General features: G+C 34.1%; 1 protein-coding gene and 2 non-coding genes across 7 annotated transcripts; 2 read left to right on the top strand and 1 right to left on the bottom strand.

Annotated features, from left to right (window-relative positions):
* Positions 1–1,135: 1,135 nt before the first annotated feature.
* Positions 1,136–4,474, bottom strand: LOC112796915 (tropinone reductase homolog). Of its 2 annotated transcripts, none has more exons than XM_025839594.2 (5): positions 4,082–4,474; positions 3,544–3,751; positions 2,603–2,819; positions 1,915–2,027; positions 1,136–1,415 (listed from the first exon to the last, which is right to left on the bottom strand). In XM_025839594.2, the coding sequence occupies exons 1-5, from the start codon at positions 4,168–4,170 to the stop codon at positions 1,245–1,247; spliced, it is 798 nt and encodes a 265-aa protein (XP_025695379.1). In that variant the 5' UTR covers positions 4,171–4,474; the 3' UTR covers positions 1,136–1,244. The 2 variants fall into 2 exon arrangements, with proteins under 2 accessions (XP_025695379.1, XP_072091782.1); XM_072235681.1 differs by having other exon boundaries at positions 4,089–4,302.
* Positions 4,475–5,766: 1,292 nt separating this feature from the next.
* On the top strand, positions 5,767–8,928 carry LOC112796914 (uncharacterized). Of its 4 annotated transcripts, none has more exons than XR_003199465.3 (4): positions 5,767–6,608; positions 7,157–7,520; positions 8,257–8,455; positions 8,580–8,928. It is a non-coding gene; the product is annotated as an uncharacterized protein (transcript). The 4 variants fall into 4 exon arrangements; XR_003199463.3 differs by having other exon boundaries at positions 5,767–6,702; XR_003199464.3 differs by having other exon boundaries at positions 5,785–6,702; positions 7,187–7,520.
* Positions 8,929–16,061: 7,133 nt separating this feature from the next.
* On the top strand, positions 16,062–16,165 carry LOC112799413 (small nucleolar RNA R71). The gene has a single exon (XR_003200995.1). It is a non-coding gene; the product is annotated as a small nucleolar RNA R71 (small nucleolar RNA).
* Positions 16,166–16,706: the final 541 nt, after the last annotated feature.

The following is a 16,706-nucleotide window of genomic DNA, read 5'->3' as shown; positions in this document are numbered from 1 at the left end:
GAGGATGAAAAGAGCGACGCGTAGCCGCAAACGACTCATCAATCGGAGCTCCGTAGCTCAAGTTATGGTGATTTGAAGTTGGAACTAGGATTAGGTTTTTTCCTCTCTTCTCTCTTCTCCAAAGTTGCGCCCCAAACCCTTTTCTTTAGGGTAAATGAGCTGAAATACTCATAACTAATGTTTATATATTTTGGGTCTTGCCCCACTTGGACCCGGTTCACTTATTTTTGTTCGTTGGCCCAATTTTAGGTCAAAATCTTTAAGATTAGAGTTTCAAATCGCATTTTAAATATTTCTACTTTTCCTAGTTATAAATTATAATTTCTTAGCATTATTTACTTATAATTAATTTTTCAACTGTAGTACCAGACAGATCTCAGTTGGTACTACCGGTCAAAATTTTAGTATGCATTTTTATACAAAAAATTATATAAAATTCACTGAATACAAATCTCATATTTAAATTATCAAATTCTGATATTTGTTAAATTTCTAACTTTATTCGTTTCTATTTTATTTATTATTTAATTAATTACAATTTAACCTAATTTTACATAAACCACTGAGAGGAATCAGGGTGCAATAATAGTGGAGACTCGGAAACTAAGGTCGAAATATCCAGGATGCAACTCCACAGCAAGAAGCCATAAGGCATATTGGGGTCGAACTAAGAACTAAGTAAAAAACGCGAAAACGGGCTATTGTAGAGTGAGTACGTGCATGTGTCATATTCGATAGTTATCACTGCCACTAGACTTTTATAACTGCCAGCAATTGTCATGGAGATTTGTGGTGCTTATATAGACATACCACTTCATATGCAGTGTGGCCCATCGTGATACTACGATATTGTAGACTTTTATTGTTGAGGTCTAAGATATACCACATACCATGGTCTTTATTCAAATGTTAGCGTTAACGCAATATTTTTTTATAAATCGAAGGTATTCATAACTAGAAATCTAATTAGATTTCTTATTATATACTTTTTGAAAGAAATATTTTATTAATATTTAATATTTTTTAATAAAAAAAATAATTAAAAAATTATATATATATATATAAAAGGACTTAATTAAAAAAAAAACATAAAAACTTAATTACAAATTTAGTGAAATTATAAAAGTCAATAAAATAATTAAATCTAAAATTTATTATTAAAATAATTGGAACATGGTATTCCTGAAATAATTGAAAGTTTTCATATACTGAAACTTTAAAGTCTCGAGTCATGAAAATGAAACTTAAATTGTGAAGCCTCCATCTGCATTTATAGTTTGTCCAGTGATAAATGAAGCAGCCGAAAGACAAAGAAAAACAACTAATGATGATATTTCTTTCGGTTCTCCCATGCGTTGCAGTGGAGTTTGAGACGTCATAGCACTCGCAATCTTTTCACCTTCGCCAATATTTTCCTACAACAAAATAGGTATAGTTCACACTTATCACTTATTGGAACTTTTTTTAATGTATTGGCTTTAAAGGGGTGTAATTTTCAAACATGATTGAATATATGTGTTGTATAAGATTGTGAAAAAACACAACATGGCAATGATGACATCTCCATTTTGATTTTTTTAAAATTAATTAAAAAAATGATAAATGACAAAACAACACTATCATTTTGTATTTTTCAAAAATTAAAAAATATAATAAATGGTAATTTGACACTGTCAAATTGTGTGTGTTAGATTCCTCCACATTTATGTAAAACATGAAAATCACTACATATTTTAAAAAATACTAAAATTACCCTAATATTTAAAAATTTAGCCTTACGTATTGTACTAAAAAATGGTTTTATTGATTTTTTATTTGGTCAAAAACTTGTTGAATAAAATCTAAAACATTTCTCGAAATTTGTATTACGTCTTAAGATTGCTCTCAAAATTTTTAAACAAGAGCTTTGCGTACCAGGATATCATTCAAAAGTTTGGTCTGAACATTTCCTGGTGCTACAGAATTTACACGAATATTATCCTTTGCCCATTCCAGTGCTAAGTTTTTGGTGAGTTGATTCACGGCTCCTGTTAACATCATAAGTTCAAAATGGTTATATGTTTCTTCTATGCTCAAAACTTTTTACGTTAAGTTTTGACCATCGTCATTGTAAACTGCAGAACATATTGTATAATTTGAATGCAATATTATGGTTGTGTACTTGGTCCATTTTCAATATGCAAGGTGTGAATAATCTTATAATGATTGTATGAGAAGGAAAGCAGAGAAAAGAGAATAGAAGAATTACAATTAGAAAAGGTAAATTGTTATTTCTGTTATTGATACAAGAAGGTGTATATATTACACTAGTTTTAACCAACCTAACGAATACTGTTATAACAGAAACAGTTAAACCATTTATAACAACCCACTCTTAACTAAAACTAACGAGTACTAGTGTATTATGATTAAACTTTTATAGAAAATTAAAAAAAAATTAAATGCTTGATTAAATAAAAAATATCATATCTTTATATAAAGATACTGTATCAAGTGATCTATTGTATCAATAGCAGTTGGGGCTATATTTCAAACTATAATTGCAAACTAAAATTCTAATTTTGCCTTTGACTTATAAGAATTTTGAGAAAAGAGAACATACCTTTTGTTGATGCATAGATAGAAGAATAAGGCAAAGCTTTCAAACCAGCAATGGAGGAGACAAATACTATGCTCCCATATCCAGAAGCTTTTAGAAGTGGGTAGGAAAGTTGACACAAATAGTAAGCAGATTCAAAATTGGTACTCATTATAGTTGTCATATCTTCAGCAGTATAATCTATGGCGTGTTTAGGTGTGGTTGTTCCAGCATTATTTATCTGTGAAATAAAACCTAACAAATCAATTCGAATGTAATGAATTTGTGGAAAAAAAAAGGAAAATAATAGCTTTTCTATTTTCTATCAATGTAAAAAATAATGTACATTTTCTTAACCATGTTATAATAATGGTAATTACAATTTTTTATCTCTGAAATTTTTTGTGTTTATTAAGATTGTCCTTGATTTTTGAAAATGACTAAATTGGTTCTTAGATTTACATTTTGTGAGTCTCTATTGTTATTAATTCAACTGTCACTAATGCAATGCTAACATGAAGCATTATAGTGCTGATATGGCATCTTTAATAGTAATATAAAGTGGGTAATATTTTAGTAAGATCAAATAAATATGCTAAACTAGTTAATCGGTTTTATATTGGTATAAAGACTAAAATGAGTTCAATTAACTAATTTGATATTTATAAAATTATTTTATTATAAAAATATTTAATTATACTACTGCTTCAAAAAATTGATATTTTATTCTTAAATTAATTATTTTAATAATTAATTAACTTGCTGAAGACAAAATATTTTAAATAAGACATGGCAAATGATTTGTCATAGCTAACTTTTAATATTTGTGAAAGACTAATAATTAAAAGTGAATTTGGCCTACATTGAAACCAGAGTATCAATATACAATAATTTTATCTAACCAGAGTAAAACTAACCATCTAAAATAATAATTTTATCTAACCCAAACTTGAAATATAACTTACGAGAATGTTGAGTTTTCCATGAAAGATGGAGGCAACAATTTCTATTAAATGTTGACGTTGATCACGGGATGAAACATCACAAGCAGATCCCGTAACATTTAATCCTTTGTTTTTCCACTCTTCCACACACTTATTAATATCTGCTTCATTTCGTGCACATACATGGACTGCTGCTCCAAATTCTGCTAACTCTTCCACTATTGCATACCTAAAGAAATGGAGGATTGTAAAACTTTCATGAGAAAACAAAAACACAAGTCTTTTGTAAAAAGTAGTAAATAAAACAAAATTAATTTCTGTATACAAATTTTATATATATATATATTTGATATTAACAAAAAAATGATTATTATGATATTAAATATTCGATTATTTTGTTATGATAGTTTTAGTTACTCTAGTGATTGGTTAATTTGTTAAAAAACAAACGTAAGTGATGTGTATAAATATATAGTAGTTAATATTTTTATATTCATGTAGTATTTTTTATATATATATTATAAAGATGAAGTGGGATTAACATAATTAGGAAACTCACCCAATACCTCGAGATCCTCCAGTGACTAGAGCTGTCATCCCATGGAGTGACCATCGTTTATCTTTGAAGTTCAACTTCCTTTCCGCCATTTTTCTTGTTCACAGCAAAGACTTGGCGAAACCCTTTAATTTGGACTCCTCAAAATTACATGCATAGTACAATATAATTATCTCGGATTTGTTGTCAAGCTACCACAGGCTTTATGCTTCAAAATATGTCTTATATAATATATTATTAGTGGAGATATTTATAGAGAACAGATGGTGATTATTTTTCCGATCAATCTTGTGGTTCTTGTTTGTTCAATCTTATCACAATGAATAAAGTCAGAACACGCCTTGTGTTTTGTTGAAGAAAACGCTAGATGTGATTTGTTTCAATTATAACATGTCTTCTTAGTACGTACTACTACGAAAATTTGTATTCATAATTTCATATGTAGGCCAGTTTAATAAAACAAATCAAAATCCAAAATCAGTGGTCCAAAGTAATTAAGGAGACTTGTTCAGGTGATTTCTAATTTATTTATTTATTTTTTAAAAAATTAGAAAAATAAAAGTAATTTAATATTTAAATTTCAGAAATAAAAATATTTTTATTTATTAATTATATTTAGATACAATAATGTAAAAATATTTTTTGTTTACTCATTATATTAAAATATCTTTTTTTAAGTAAAAATATCTTTTTAAAAGATATAAATTATAACTTTTAGAAAGAAATATTTTTTATTTTTCTAGTATTTTTATTTTTACTATTAAAAATTTATCAAACATACTATAAAAATAAAAAAAAATTTATTGAAAAAATATTTTTCAATAATTTAATAGCACTCAAACAAATTCATTAAAATGTTAAAAAAATATTTTTTTTAAAATCTTTTATTTTTCAATATATTTGGTAATTAAATTTTTAATAATAAAATAAAAATAATAAAAAATTAAAAACATCTTTTTTAAGAATTATAATTTATAATTTTTTAAAAAAAATATATTTTTATTTAAAAAAAGATACTTTAACATAATAAATTATTTTCATATCAGATAGAAAAATACTTTTACTTAAAGATACTCAAACATTAAATTATTTTTTTATTTTTAAAAATCACTTAATTTCTTTTTTTAAAAATTCATCAATACAAGCTCTAAATAAGAAAGACCATTAATGCATTAACAATATTTAATTATGAATAGGAAAAACAACTATTTATACCATAAACTTTATAAATGTTAATAAAAATATTTATTAAACAAAAAATTAATGTTATATCTATAAAAATTAAGTTTTGTGTGACAAAAATATTCAGAGCCCGTTTGGAAAACTTTAGAAATAGCTTTTTTTAACTTTTGACTTATGAAAAGTAGTAGTATTAATATCTGGTGTAATTTTTAAAATCAAATTGCAACTTTTTAAGAAGTTATTTTGGAGCTTATAGAGAAGTTAAAAAAAATGACTTCTCTCATAATACTTCTACTTTTCATTACATTTCTATAAAATAAGCACTTTAGAGTTAAAAATCCAAACACAAAATAACTTATTTATAAGTTACTTTTAACATAGTCATTTATTGTTTAAGTTATTTTATCAAAAGAAACTTAATTAAATTAGTTACCCAAACTAGATTTCAAACTTTAAATTTTTATTTTTAACTTTTTAATAAAATTTTTAAATTATCTCCGCTCTTTATCTTCAACCTCAACTCCACCACTATCTCATCTTTTTCAAATTCCAAACTTTCAAAACCCTCACCACCACCACCTCGCCCTTGATCACAACTCCCTCCGCTTCCCTCTCCATTGCCACCACTCATCATTCATCTTCTTGTTCATCATCATCATCATCATGCCTTTTACAATGAAGATTCAGCCGATTGATTCTAACATCTATTAAGAGATGAGGAGGTAGGAATTGGTGAAGCCGGTGGCCAAGTGGCGGTTGAAGCGCCTCTTCGAGTGCTAATGCCCCGGTGTTTTGAGGAGCTCGGCGGTGGTGGTGCACTACAAAATAGGTGGAGGATTGCGGCGTCCATTTCGTGTCGATTTACCTAATCACCGCCAAATTTTTGTTGAGCGCAGCAAATTTTGTTTTGGCCCCTTCTCCCGCTAAAAAGGAGAAATCACTTCATTTCATTTCAGTAGTGAGCCAAGCCCCTTCTCCTCCCTTCTCCAAACTCAGAACTAAGGTCTGAGAACCCTAGCCTCTCTTCGTTGGTCCGTCCATCCATCAAGCCACTGCCGCCGTCCGTCGCACGCAGGGACTTCTCTTCGTCCGTCGAGCCAATGCGCCCCCATCCCCTTCTCCAATCTTCTTCCTTCAGCAGAATTGCGTGTAGCCCTAGCCCCTCCATCCACCTCGTAGCTTCTTCGGGGAGCTTAGCGACTGTCGTCTTTGTCCTAACTTTTCTCAAATTCTCCTACCTCTGCTCTGCTTCATGCCTCCGTCTCAACCGTCTAGTTGGTCTCTGTTGCTGCTTCCCCCGGGTCATTGGTGGTGCCTCCTTGTTGTCCCTATTGGTCGTCGTTGCTAGGTATATGGTTGTCGATGTCGTTGCATCTGCTTCTGGTTCACACACTCACTAATTGGGGCTTGTGATTGGAGCTCCTAAATTCTGAGTTATGCAGGTCAAGCTCCCCCTGATTTGAGTTTCTAGCCACTGTTTTTTTCCCTAATTTAACTCTATTTCATAGATTTTTTTCTTAAATTTTATTTCTTTTAGGTTTAGCCTATTGATTTTGGTTGTTTATATTGTTGAATTAAACTTGAATGCTTAACTGTGTAGTACCCCTGATTTGATGATTTTATATTATTATGGGATAGAAATAAAAATTTTAAAATAGAACAGCCAAAAGAATGATTGACATAAACCAGAATTTTGATATAATAGCACAATGCTATCAATGATGTGCAGTTGAATTAGTATTGCAAGTTGAACTTGAATGTTCAGGGGTTGATTTGTTGTATTCTTTTATGCTATCTGCTACATGATGCTTAGGAAAAACCTTGATTGCCATTTGTTCTGTCTTTCGTTCTGATTTTGATGTTGCTGCTCTACTGGTCTTATTTTCTTGTTGCAAGAATACTTCGCCGATTTGCACTTGTATGCAGAGATTCAGGCCTAAGAACCAAGAAGCTTGGAACTTGAGAGATGTGTCTGACGGGTGTGTGAGGAACACGGGTTTGAATTGTTTGACTGACAAGTTCTTGCATCTTAAGAACAAGAAGCTGCCGGAGACAAGCAGTGTGTTTATGAATAAGAGTATGACACTTGATGAATGTGGCAATCTGTGTAAGAGGAATTGTTCATGCACTGCATATGCAAACATTGATATTAGAAACGGAGGAAGTGGCTGTGTTATGTGAATTGGTCAACTCTTTGACATGAGTGTCTACCGTACGGATGGTCAAGATGTCTATGTTAGATTGGCTGCAGCTGATATAGGTATCTCTCTATCCATATATTATCTATCTCCCCATGAGGTGTTATAGTTGTAGCAAAAATAATCAAAAGAAAGTGAAATATGATACATTAATTTATGAATGTGTGAGGTCAAGTTTGTTATGTGTTTCATCTGTAATGTGTTATATTTAATTATAATACGTTAGTAAAAAATTATTAAAAAGAATCATTTGAATCACATTAGTAATTTTTTGGAGATTAACTTGAAGTATTAAATCTTACAAAAGGTCAATTTGAACACTAATTCAATATTGAATTTTAATTGGTTTTAATTGACTTTTCAGTGAAGGGAGTTTTAAGTTTTTTATCCAGTAACTATATTGAAATTATTATTAAGTGCCTAATTAAATCCTTTGGTTTCAAAATAATACAACTGCCTAAATAATCACATATAATTGTTATAACATGAATATTAAATAGTAGTGGTTATGCACATTTTTGCAAGATGATATTGCAAGTTCCTTCCTCATTGATTAAGTATTTAAGGTGGAGTTCTTTTCGATCAATTTGGTGACACATAAGATCTACTAGCTCCAACAAGAATCATAGAGTAGTACATGCTATTGGCATCACATTTAGTGCACTTGTTTTAGTTTTTGGATTGGTTGCTATTTGTTACTTATGGAAGAAGGGAAAACAAAGATCTAGAAGTAATGTACAATAATCTCTCTCATATGAATGCTTATGTATAGTATGGTACTGAATTATATATCAATAGCCGCTATTTTAGGTTTTGTCCATAAAAATCATGATTGATTAATGAATGAGGTGGTGCCTTCTAGAAGATACTTGGGTGATGAAAGGAACATGGATGATCTAGAGTTGCCAATGTTTGATTTTGATACCTTGATGTGGCTACAAACAATTTCTCTCAAGATAATAAACTTGGAGAAGGAGGCTTCGGTAGTGTTTATAGGGTAAGCTGTTTTAATACTTTATGCGTAACAGCTATCATTCCTGAAGTAAAGTCTCAGATTGTAACGTAAACACATTTTTATGTGTATACACTAACAAATGATGTCTACGATAATATCAATGTAGATTGATTGAAGGCCAAGAAATTGCTGTGAAAAGATTGTCAGAAGACTCTGAACAAGGAATTGAAGAATTTAAAAATGAAGTCAAATCAATTGTCAAGCTGCAACACCGAAATCTTGTTCGGTTGCTTGGTTGCTGCATTAAGAAAAATGAGAAGATGTTGGTGTATGAATATATGGAAAATAGAGACCTTGATTCCATTTTATTTGGTAACTTGCATTATTTATTTAGATTTTTTTATTTTGGTAGTAATTGTAAAATTGGCCTCAATTCCTAACTTCATATGCTTCAGATAGATGTCATTTGATTTGTTTTGGGTAGATAATTCAAATCAGGATGATTACCAAAGTAATTTTGTTGAAAGGTTTCATGCTATTAGCTTTTGTTTAGTATTTGAACGTGTATCATTATTTAGACTTAGACAACCAAGTGACAAATTCTTCCAATATGATTACGAAATAATTTTTTACTTTAGTTTCATTCTTCGGTTCCTTGTAGTGATATAATTGAGTAGCTTTGTGAAGCTAAATTCTTTTTTAATATAATTGTAAAAATTGTGGGGGTTATAAACCTCCACAATATACATTTTTTAAAAAATTGCTTTCAAAATTGCGGCAGTTTACAAACCGCTGCAATTTTAAAAAAAAACTGTTAGCCAAATCGCGGCGGTTTTAAACCGTCGCAAATAAGCTAATCCTATTTTGCGACACTTGTGCCAGCGGTTTGTAAAAACCGCCACAAAATCAAATCTACACCCCCTAATTGGCAATGCTTGTAAAACCGCTAGAATTTCAAATCCCTAAAAAAACCGCTGCTATTCGGCGTGTCTCTTGTAGTGGTAATGGAGAAGAATGCCAGTGACGATGCGCATTTCGGCAAGGTTGTAGCTGGTGCCGATTTAATTTGAACTAAATTATGTGTTTAGTGAGAATAGTGCACAATTTCATGGAAGATAATCATGATAATAAGCACTCGGTTTTCGTTAAGTGTTCCCGTAATCGCGGTGTAACTAATTCAACGGCAACTCCAACGACAACTCTGATGTTGAATCGGACGCCCGCTTTTGGGAGAAACTAACCAGAATTCCTCCAGAGAAACAAACACCGTTTTTTCATATTGTGCAACAAGTATTATGATGATAGCAAGTAGTGGCAATGGAGAGGGGGAGGGGAGGCAGTGGTAATCAGGAGAGGTGGTGGTAGTGGTGAGGATTTCGAAAGTTTGGGATTTACGGAAGATGAGATGGTGGAGGAGTTAAGGTTAAAGATAAAAGGTGAGGGTAATTTGAAATTTTTTTTTATTAAAAAGTCAAAAAAAATTAGGATTTGGGTATTTTTGTCACACGGAGCCCATCTTTTATAGGTATAATGTTAATTTCCTTGTTTGATGAGTACTTTTATTAATGTTCGCAAAATTAATGAATACAAATAGTTTTTCTTCATATAAAAAAAATATCTATTAAGAATTAAGATACTATAAATAATTTATTATTTTATTAAATACTTTTTAATAATATTTTTCACCGTCAGAATCATTGCACGAGTTACATCCTATAGTAAATCAAACTTCTTTTTTTGTGAATGGAACAAACTTCATTAATATAGAGTCATAGACATAAAATGAATAATGAATCCCATGTAAAAATTCACTCAGAATCATACATTTTCTTTCCATGCCTGGGAAACTACAGACACCAGCAGAAGCAACACTCTTTAATTGGAAGGAAAAAAATAGAGGAAATAAAGTTGAGGTCCAAAGGTGAAAGAGGCTATGGTCACTCCACGGAATGACCTCACTGGTGACCGGTGGAACAAGAGGCATAGGGTTCATTCGTGCCCAAACTTTAATTACCTCTTATGTTACAAAAGCTATATTTTTTATTTTTATTTTAAATTAGCCATTGGTGCACGAAATTGTGATCATCAACAATGGCGCCAAAAACTTGTTGGCGCTCTCAAACGTGAATCGCACTGAGTCACAACTCCGCACAACTAACCAGCAAGTGCACTGGGTCATCCAAGTAATACCTTACGTGAGTAAGGGTCGATCCCACGGAGATTGCTGGTATGAAGCAAGCTATGGTCATCTTGTAAATCTCAGTTAGGCGGATAGTAAATGTTATGGAGTTTTCGAATAATAATAATAAATAAACAGAAAATAAAGATAGAAATACTTATGTAGATCATCGGTGGAAATTTCAGATAGGCGTATGAAGATGCTGTGCTCCTTTTGAATCTCTGCTTTCTTACTGCCTTCATCCAATCCTTCTTACTCCTTTCCATGGCAAGCTGCATGTAGGGCATCACCGTTGTCAATGGCTACATCCCATCCTCTTAGTGAAAAAGGTCCAAATGCTCTGTCACGGCACGGCTAATCATCTGTCAGTTCTCGATCATGTCGAAATAGAATCCCTTGATTCTTTTGCGTTTGTCATAACGCCCAACAATCGCGAGTTTGAAGCTCGTCATAGTCATTCAATCCCAGAATCCTACTCGGAATACCACATACAAAGTTTAGACTTTCCGGATTCTCATGAATGCCGCCATCAATTCTAGTTTATACCACGACGATTCTGATTAAGGAATCCAAGAGATATGCGCCTGGTCTAAAGTAGAACGGAAGTGGTTGTCTGTCACGTGTTTATAGGTGAGAATGATGATTAGTGTCACGGATCATCACATTCATCATGTTGAAGTGCAACGAATATCTTAGAACAGGAATAGCTGAATTGAATATAAAATAGTAGTAATTGTATTAAAACTTGAGGTACAGCAGAGCTCCACACCCTTAATCTATGGTGTGTAGAAACTCCACCGTTGAAAGTACATAAGTGATGAAGGTTCAGGCATGGTCGAATGGCCAGCCCCCAAACGTAATCAAAAGACCGAATGGTCAAAAGACACTGAATACAATAGTAAAAAGTCCTATTTATACTAGACTAGCTACTAGGGGTTTACATAAGTAATTGATGCAAAAATCCACTTCCGGGGCCCACTTGGTATGTGCTTGGGCTGAACTTGAACTTTACACGAGCTGAGACTTCTTTTGGAGTTGAACGCCAAGTTGTAACGTGTTTTTGGCGTTCAACTCTGGTTCGTGACGTGTTTCTGGCGTTTGACTCCAAAATGCAACATGGAACTGGCGTTGAGCGCCCATTTTCGTTGTCTAATCACGAATAAAGTATGAACTATTATATATTGCTGGAAAGCTCTGAATATCTACTTTCCAAAACCGTTCAGAGCGGGCCATTTGGAGTTCTGTAGCTCCAGAAAATTCATTTCGAGTGCAGGGAGATCAGAATCCAACAGCATCAGCAGTCCTTTGTCAGCCTTTTATCAGAGTTTTGCTCAAGTCCCTCAATTTCAGCCAGAAATTACCTGAAATCACAGAAAAATACACAAACTCATAGTAAAGTCCAGAAATGTGAATTTAGCATAAAAACTAATGAAAATATCCCTAAAAGTACCTAGATTATACTAAAAACTATCTAAAAACAATGCCAAAAAGCGTATAAATTATCCACCCATCACAACACCAAACTTAAATTGTTGCTTGTCCCCAAGCAACTAAAAATCAATTATGATAAAAAGAAGAAAATATACTATAAATCCCAAGATATCAATGAATATTAATTCTAATTAGATGAACGGGACTTGTAGCTTTTTGCTTCTGAACAGTTTTGGCATCTCACTTTCTCCTTTGAAGTTTAGAATGATTGGTATCTATAGGAACTTAGAATTTCAGATAGTGTTATTGATTCTCCTAGTTAAGTATGTTGATTCTTGAACACAGCTACTTTTATGAGTCTTGGCCGTGGCCCTAAGCACTTTGTTTTCCAGTATTATCACCAGATACATAAATGCCACAGACACATGGCTGGATGAACCTTTTTCAGATTGTGACTCAGCTTTGCTAAAGTCCCCAATTAGAGGTGTCCAGAGTTCTTAAACACACTCTTTTTGCTTTGGATCACGACTTTAACCACTCAGTCTCAAGCTTTTTCACTTGGACCTGCATGCCACAAGCACATGGTTAGGGACAGCTTGATTTAGCTGCTTAGGCCTTGATTTTATTTCCTTCGGCCCTCCTATCCATTGATGCTCAAAGCCTTGGATCCTTTTTTTACCATTGCCTTTTGGTTTTAAGGGCTATTGGCTTTTTCTGCTTGCTTTTTCTTTTTCTTTCTAATTTTTTTTGCAAATTTTTTTTTTCGCAAGCTTTTGCTATTCACTGCTTTTTCTTGCTTCAAGAATCAAATTTATGATTTTTCAGATTATCAGTAACATTTCTCTTTGTTCATCATTCTTTCAAGAGCCAACAATTTTAACATTCATAAACAACAAGATAAAAAATATGCACTGTTCAAGCATTCATTCAAAAAACAAAAAGTATTGTCACCACATCAATATAATTAAACTAAATTCAAGGATAAATTCGAAACTCATGTACTTCTTGTTCTTTTGTATTAAAAACATGTTTCATTTAAGAAAGGTGAAGGATTCATAGAATTATTCATAACTTTAAGACATAGTTACTACATACTAATGATCATGTAATAAAGACACAAACATAGATAACATAAAGCTTAAAAATCAAAAAACAGAGAAAATAAGAACAAGGAATGAGTCCACCTTAGTGATGGTGGCACTTTCTTCTTGAAGGACTAATGATGTCCTTGAGCTCTTCTATGTCTCTTCCTTGCCTCTGTTGCTTGATCCCTAGTGATTTTAGTGCTCCTATCCTTAGTTGCTCCCAATAATTGTGTGGAGAAAAATGTATCCCCTGAGGTATCTCAGGGATCTCTTGATTTACAGTCAAATGCTCTATTACTGAACTATGGACCCTTGAGATGAATCTCTCCATCTCCCATGACTCAGAGGTGGAAGCTTTTGTCTTCCCTTTTCTCTTTTTTTGGGTGGTTTCTCTGGCCTTAGGTGCCATCAATGGTTATGGAAAAGCAAAAAGCTATGCTTTTACCACACCAAACTTAGAATGTTGCTCGCCCTCGAGCAAGAGAAGAAAGAATGGAAGGAGAAGAAGATATGGAGGAGAGGGAGAGATGTGTATGTTTCGGCCATATGGGTGGGATTGGGTGGGGAAGAGATGGATGGATGTGAGTGGTGAAGAGGTGATGGGGAAGAGAGATTGAGGTGATTGGTGAAGAAGAGAGAAAGTGAGTTGAGGTAGGTGGGGATCCTGTGGGTCCACAGATCCTGGGATGATCCTGTGGGGTCCACAGATCCTGGGATGATCCTGTGGCGTCCACAGATCCTGAGGTGTCAAGGATTTACATCCCTGCACCAATTAGGCATGTAAAACGCCTTTGCATACAATTCTGGCGTTTAAACGCCGAAGTGATGCTTAGTTTGGGCGTTCAACGCCCAATTGCAGCATGTTACTAGCGTTGAATGCCAGTTCCATGCTTGTTTCTGGCGTTCAGCGCCAGCTCTCCTCAAGGTATATTCCTGGCGTTCAAACGCCAGGATGCTGCTTGTTTCTGGCGTTCAACACCAGATCCATGCTCTGTTCTGGCGTTGAACGCCAGCCAGATGCTCCTTACTGGCGTTTGAACGCCAGTAAGTTCTTCCTCCAGGGTGTGATTTTTCTTCTTCTATTTTTAATTCTGTTTTTAATTTTAGTATTTTTTTGTGACTCCACATGATCATGAACCTAATAAAACATAAAAAGAACAATAAAAGAAAAATAAAATTAGATAAATAAAAATTAGGTTGCCTCCCAATAAGCGCTTCTTTAATGTCAATAGCTTGACAGTGGGCTCTCATGGAGCCTCACAGGTGATCAGGTCAATGTTGTAGACTCCCAACACCAAACTTAGAGTTTGGATGTAGGGATTTAACACCAAACTTAGAGTTTGGCTGTGGCCTCTCAACACCAAACTTAGAGTTTGATTGTGGGGGCTTTGTTTGACTCTGTATTGAGAGAATCTGTTCATGCTTCCTCTCCATTGTTAAAGAAGAAGATCCTTGAGCCTTAAACACAAGGTAGTCCTCATTCAATTGAAGGACTAATTCTCCTCTGTTAACATCTATCACAGCTCCTGTTGTGGCTAGGAAAGGTCTTCCAAGGATGATGCATTCATCCTCCTCCTTCCTAGGGTCTAAGATTATGAAATCAGCAGGGATGTAAAGGCCTTCAACCTTTACCAACACGTCCTCTACCAATCCATAAGCTTGTCTTACTAACTTGTCTGCCAATTGTAATAAAAATATGGCAGCCTGTACCTCAATGATCCCCAGCTTCTCCATTACAGAGAGTGGCATAAGATTTATGCTTGACCCCAGGTCACACAGAGCCTTTTCAAAGGTCATGGTGCCTATGTTACATGGTATTAAGAATTTGCCAGGATCTTGTCTCTTTTGAGGTAAGGTTTGATGAACCCATGTATCTAGTTCACTGATGAGCAAGGGAGGTTCACCTTCCCAAGTCTCATTACCAAATAACTTGGCATTCAGCTTCATGATAGCTCCTAGATATTGAGCAACTTGCTCTCCAGTTACATCTTCATCCTCTTCAGAGAAAGAATAGTCTTCAGAGCTCATGAATGACAGAAGGAGGTTTAACGGGATCTCTATGGTCTCTATATGAGCCTCAGATTCCCTTGGGTCCTCAATAGGGAACTCCTTCTTGCTTAAGAGATATCCCATGAGGTATTCCTCATTGGGATTCACGTCCTCTTTTTCCTCTCTAGGTTCAGCCATGTTGATTATATCAATGGCCTTGCACTCTCTTTTTGGATTCTCTTCAGTATTACTTGGGAGAGTACTAGGAGGAGTTTCAGTGATTTTCTTACTCAGCTGGCCCACTTGTGCCTCCAGATTTCTGATGGAGGACCTTGTTTCACTCATGAAACTTAAAGTGGCCTTAGACAGATCAGAGACTAAATTTGCTAAGTTAGAGGTACTCTGTTCATAATTCTCTGTCTGTTGTTGAGAAGATGATGGATAAGGCTTGATATTGCTGAGCCTATTTCTTCCACCATTATTAAAGCCTTTTTGAGGCTTTTGTTGATCCTTCCATGAGAAATTTGGATGATTTCTCCATGATGAATTATAGGTGTTTCAATAAGGTTCACCCATGTAATTTACCTTTGCCATTGCAGGGTTCTCAGGAGCATAAGCTTCTTCTTCAGAAGATGCCTCTTTAGTGCTGTTGGATGCATTTTGTCATCCATTCAGACTTTGAAAAATCATGTTGACTTGCTGAGTCAACATTTTGTTCTGAGCCAATATGGCATTCAGAGCATCAATTTCAAGAACTTCCTTCTTTTGAGGCGTCCCATTATTCACGGAATTCCTCTCAGAAGTGTATATGAACTGATTATTTACAACCATGTCAATAAGTTCTTGAGCCTCTGCAGGCGTTTTCTTTAGGTGAATGGATCCACCTACAGAATGGTCCAGTGACATCTTAGAGAACTCAGATAGACCATAATAGAATATATCTATCATGGTCCATTCTGAAAACATGTCAGAAGGACATCTTTTGGTCATCTGCTTGTATCTTTCCCAAGCTTCATAGAGGGATTCACCATCTTTTTGTTTGAAGGTCTGAACATCCACTCTAAGCTTGCTCGGCTTTTGAGGAGGAAAGAATTTAGCCAAGAAGGCCGTGACCAGCTTATCCCAGGAGTCCAGGCTATCTTTAGGTTGAGAGCCCAACCATGCTCTAGCTCTGTCTCTTACATTAAAAGGGAAAAGCATGAGCCTGTAGACTTCAGGATCTACTCCATTAGTCTTAACAGTCTCACAAATCTGCAAGAACTCAGTTAAGAACTGGTAGGGATCTTCTGATGGAAGTCCATGAAACTTGCAGTTCTGTTGCATTAGAGCAACTAATAGAGGTTTTAGCTCAAAGTTGTTTCCTCCAATGGCAGGAATTGAGATGCTTCTTCCATCAAACTTGGAAGTAGGTGCAGTATAATCACCAAGCATCCTTCTTGCATTATTGTTGTTAGGTTCGGCTGCCATCTCCTTTTCTTGTTCGAAAATTTCAGCAAGGTTGTCTCTGGATTGTTGTAATTTAGCTTCTCTTAATTTCCTCTTCAGAGTCTTTTCAGGTTCTGGATCAGCTTCAACAAGAATGCCTTTTTCCTTGTTCCTGCTCATATGA

The sequence above is a fragment of the Arachis hypogaea genome, chromosome 4 (assembly GCF_003086295.3).
Source record: "Arachis hypogaea cultivar Tifrunner chromosome 4, arahy.Tifrunner.gnm2.J5K5, whole genome shotgun sequence".
Classification (NCBI taxonomy): domain Eukaryota; kingdom Viridiplantae; phylum Streptophyta; class Magnoliopsida; order Fabales; family Fabaceae; genus Arachis; species Arachis hypogaea.
Note: the sequence above shows the minus strand (reverse complement) of the source record. Positions and strands in the feature narration are given on the sequence as shown.

Coding starts and splice junctions, on each gene's coding strand:
- LOC112796915 (XM_025839594.2), bottom strand. CDS start 4,170: ATGGCGGAAAGGAAGTTGAACTTCAAAGATAAACGATGGTCACTCCAT. Junction 3,752..4,081: donor GGAGGATCTCGAGGTATTGG/GTGAGTTTCCTA, acceptor CCATTTCTTTAG/GTATGCAATAGTGGAAGAGT. Junction 2,028..2,602: donor TATCTATGCATCAACAAAAG/GTATGTTCTCTT, acceptor TGATGTTAACAG/GAGCCGTGAATCAACTCACC.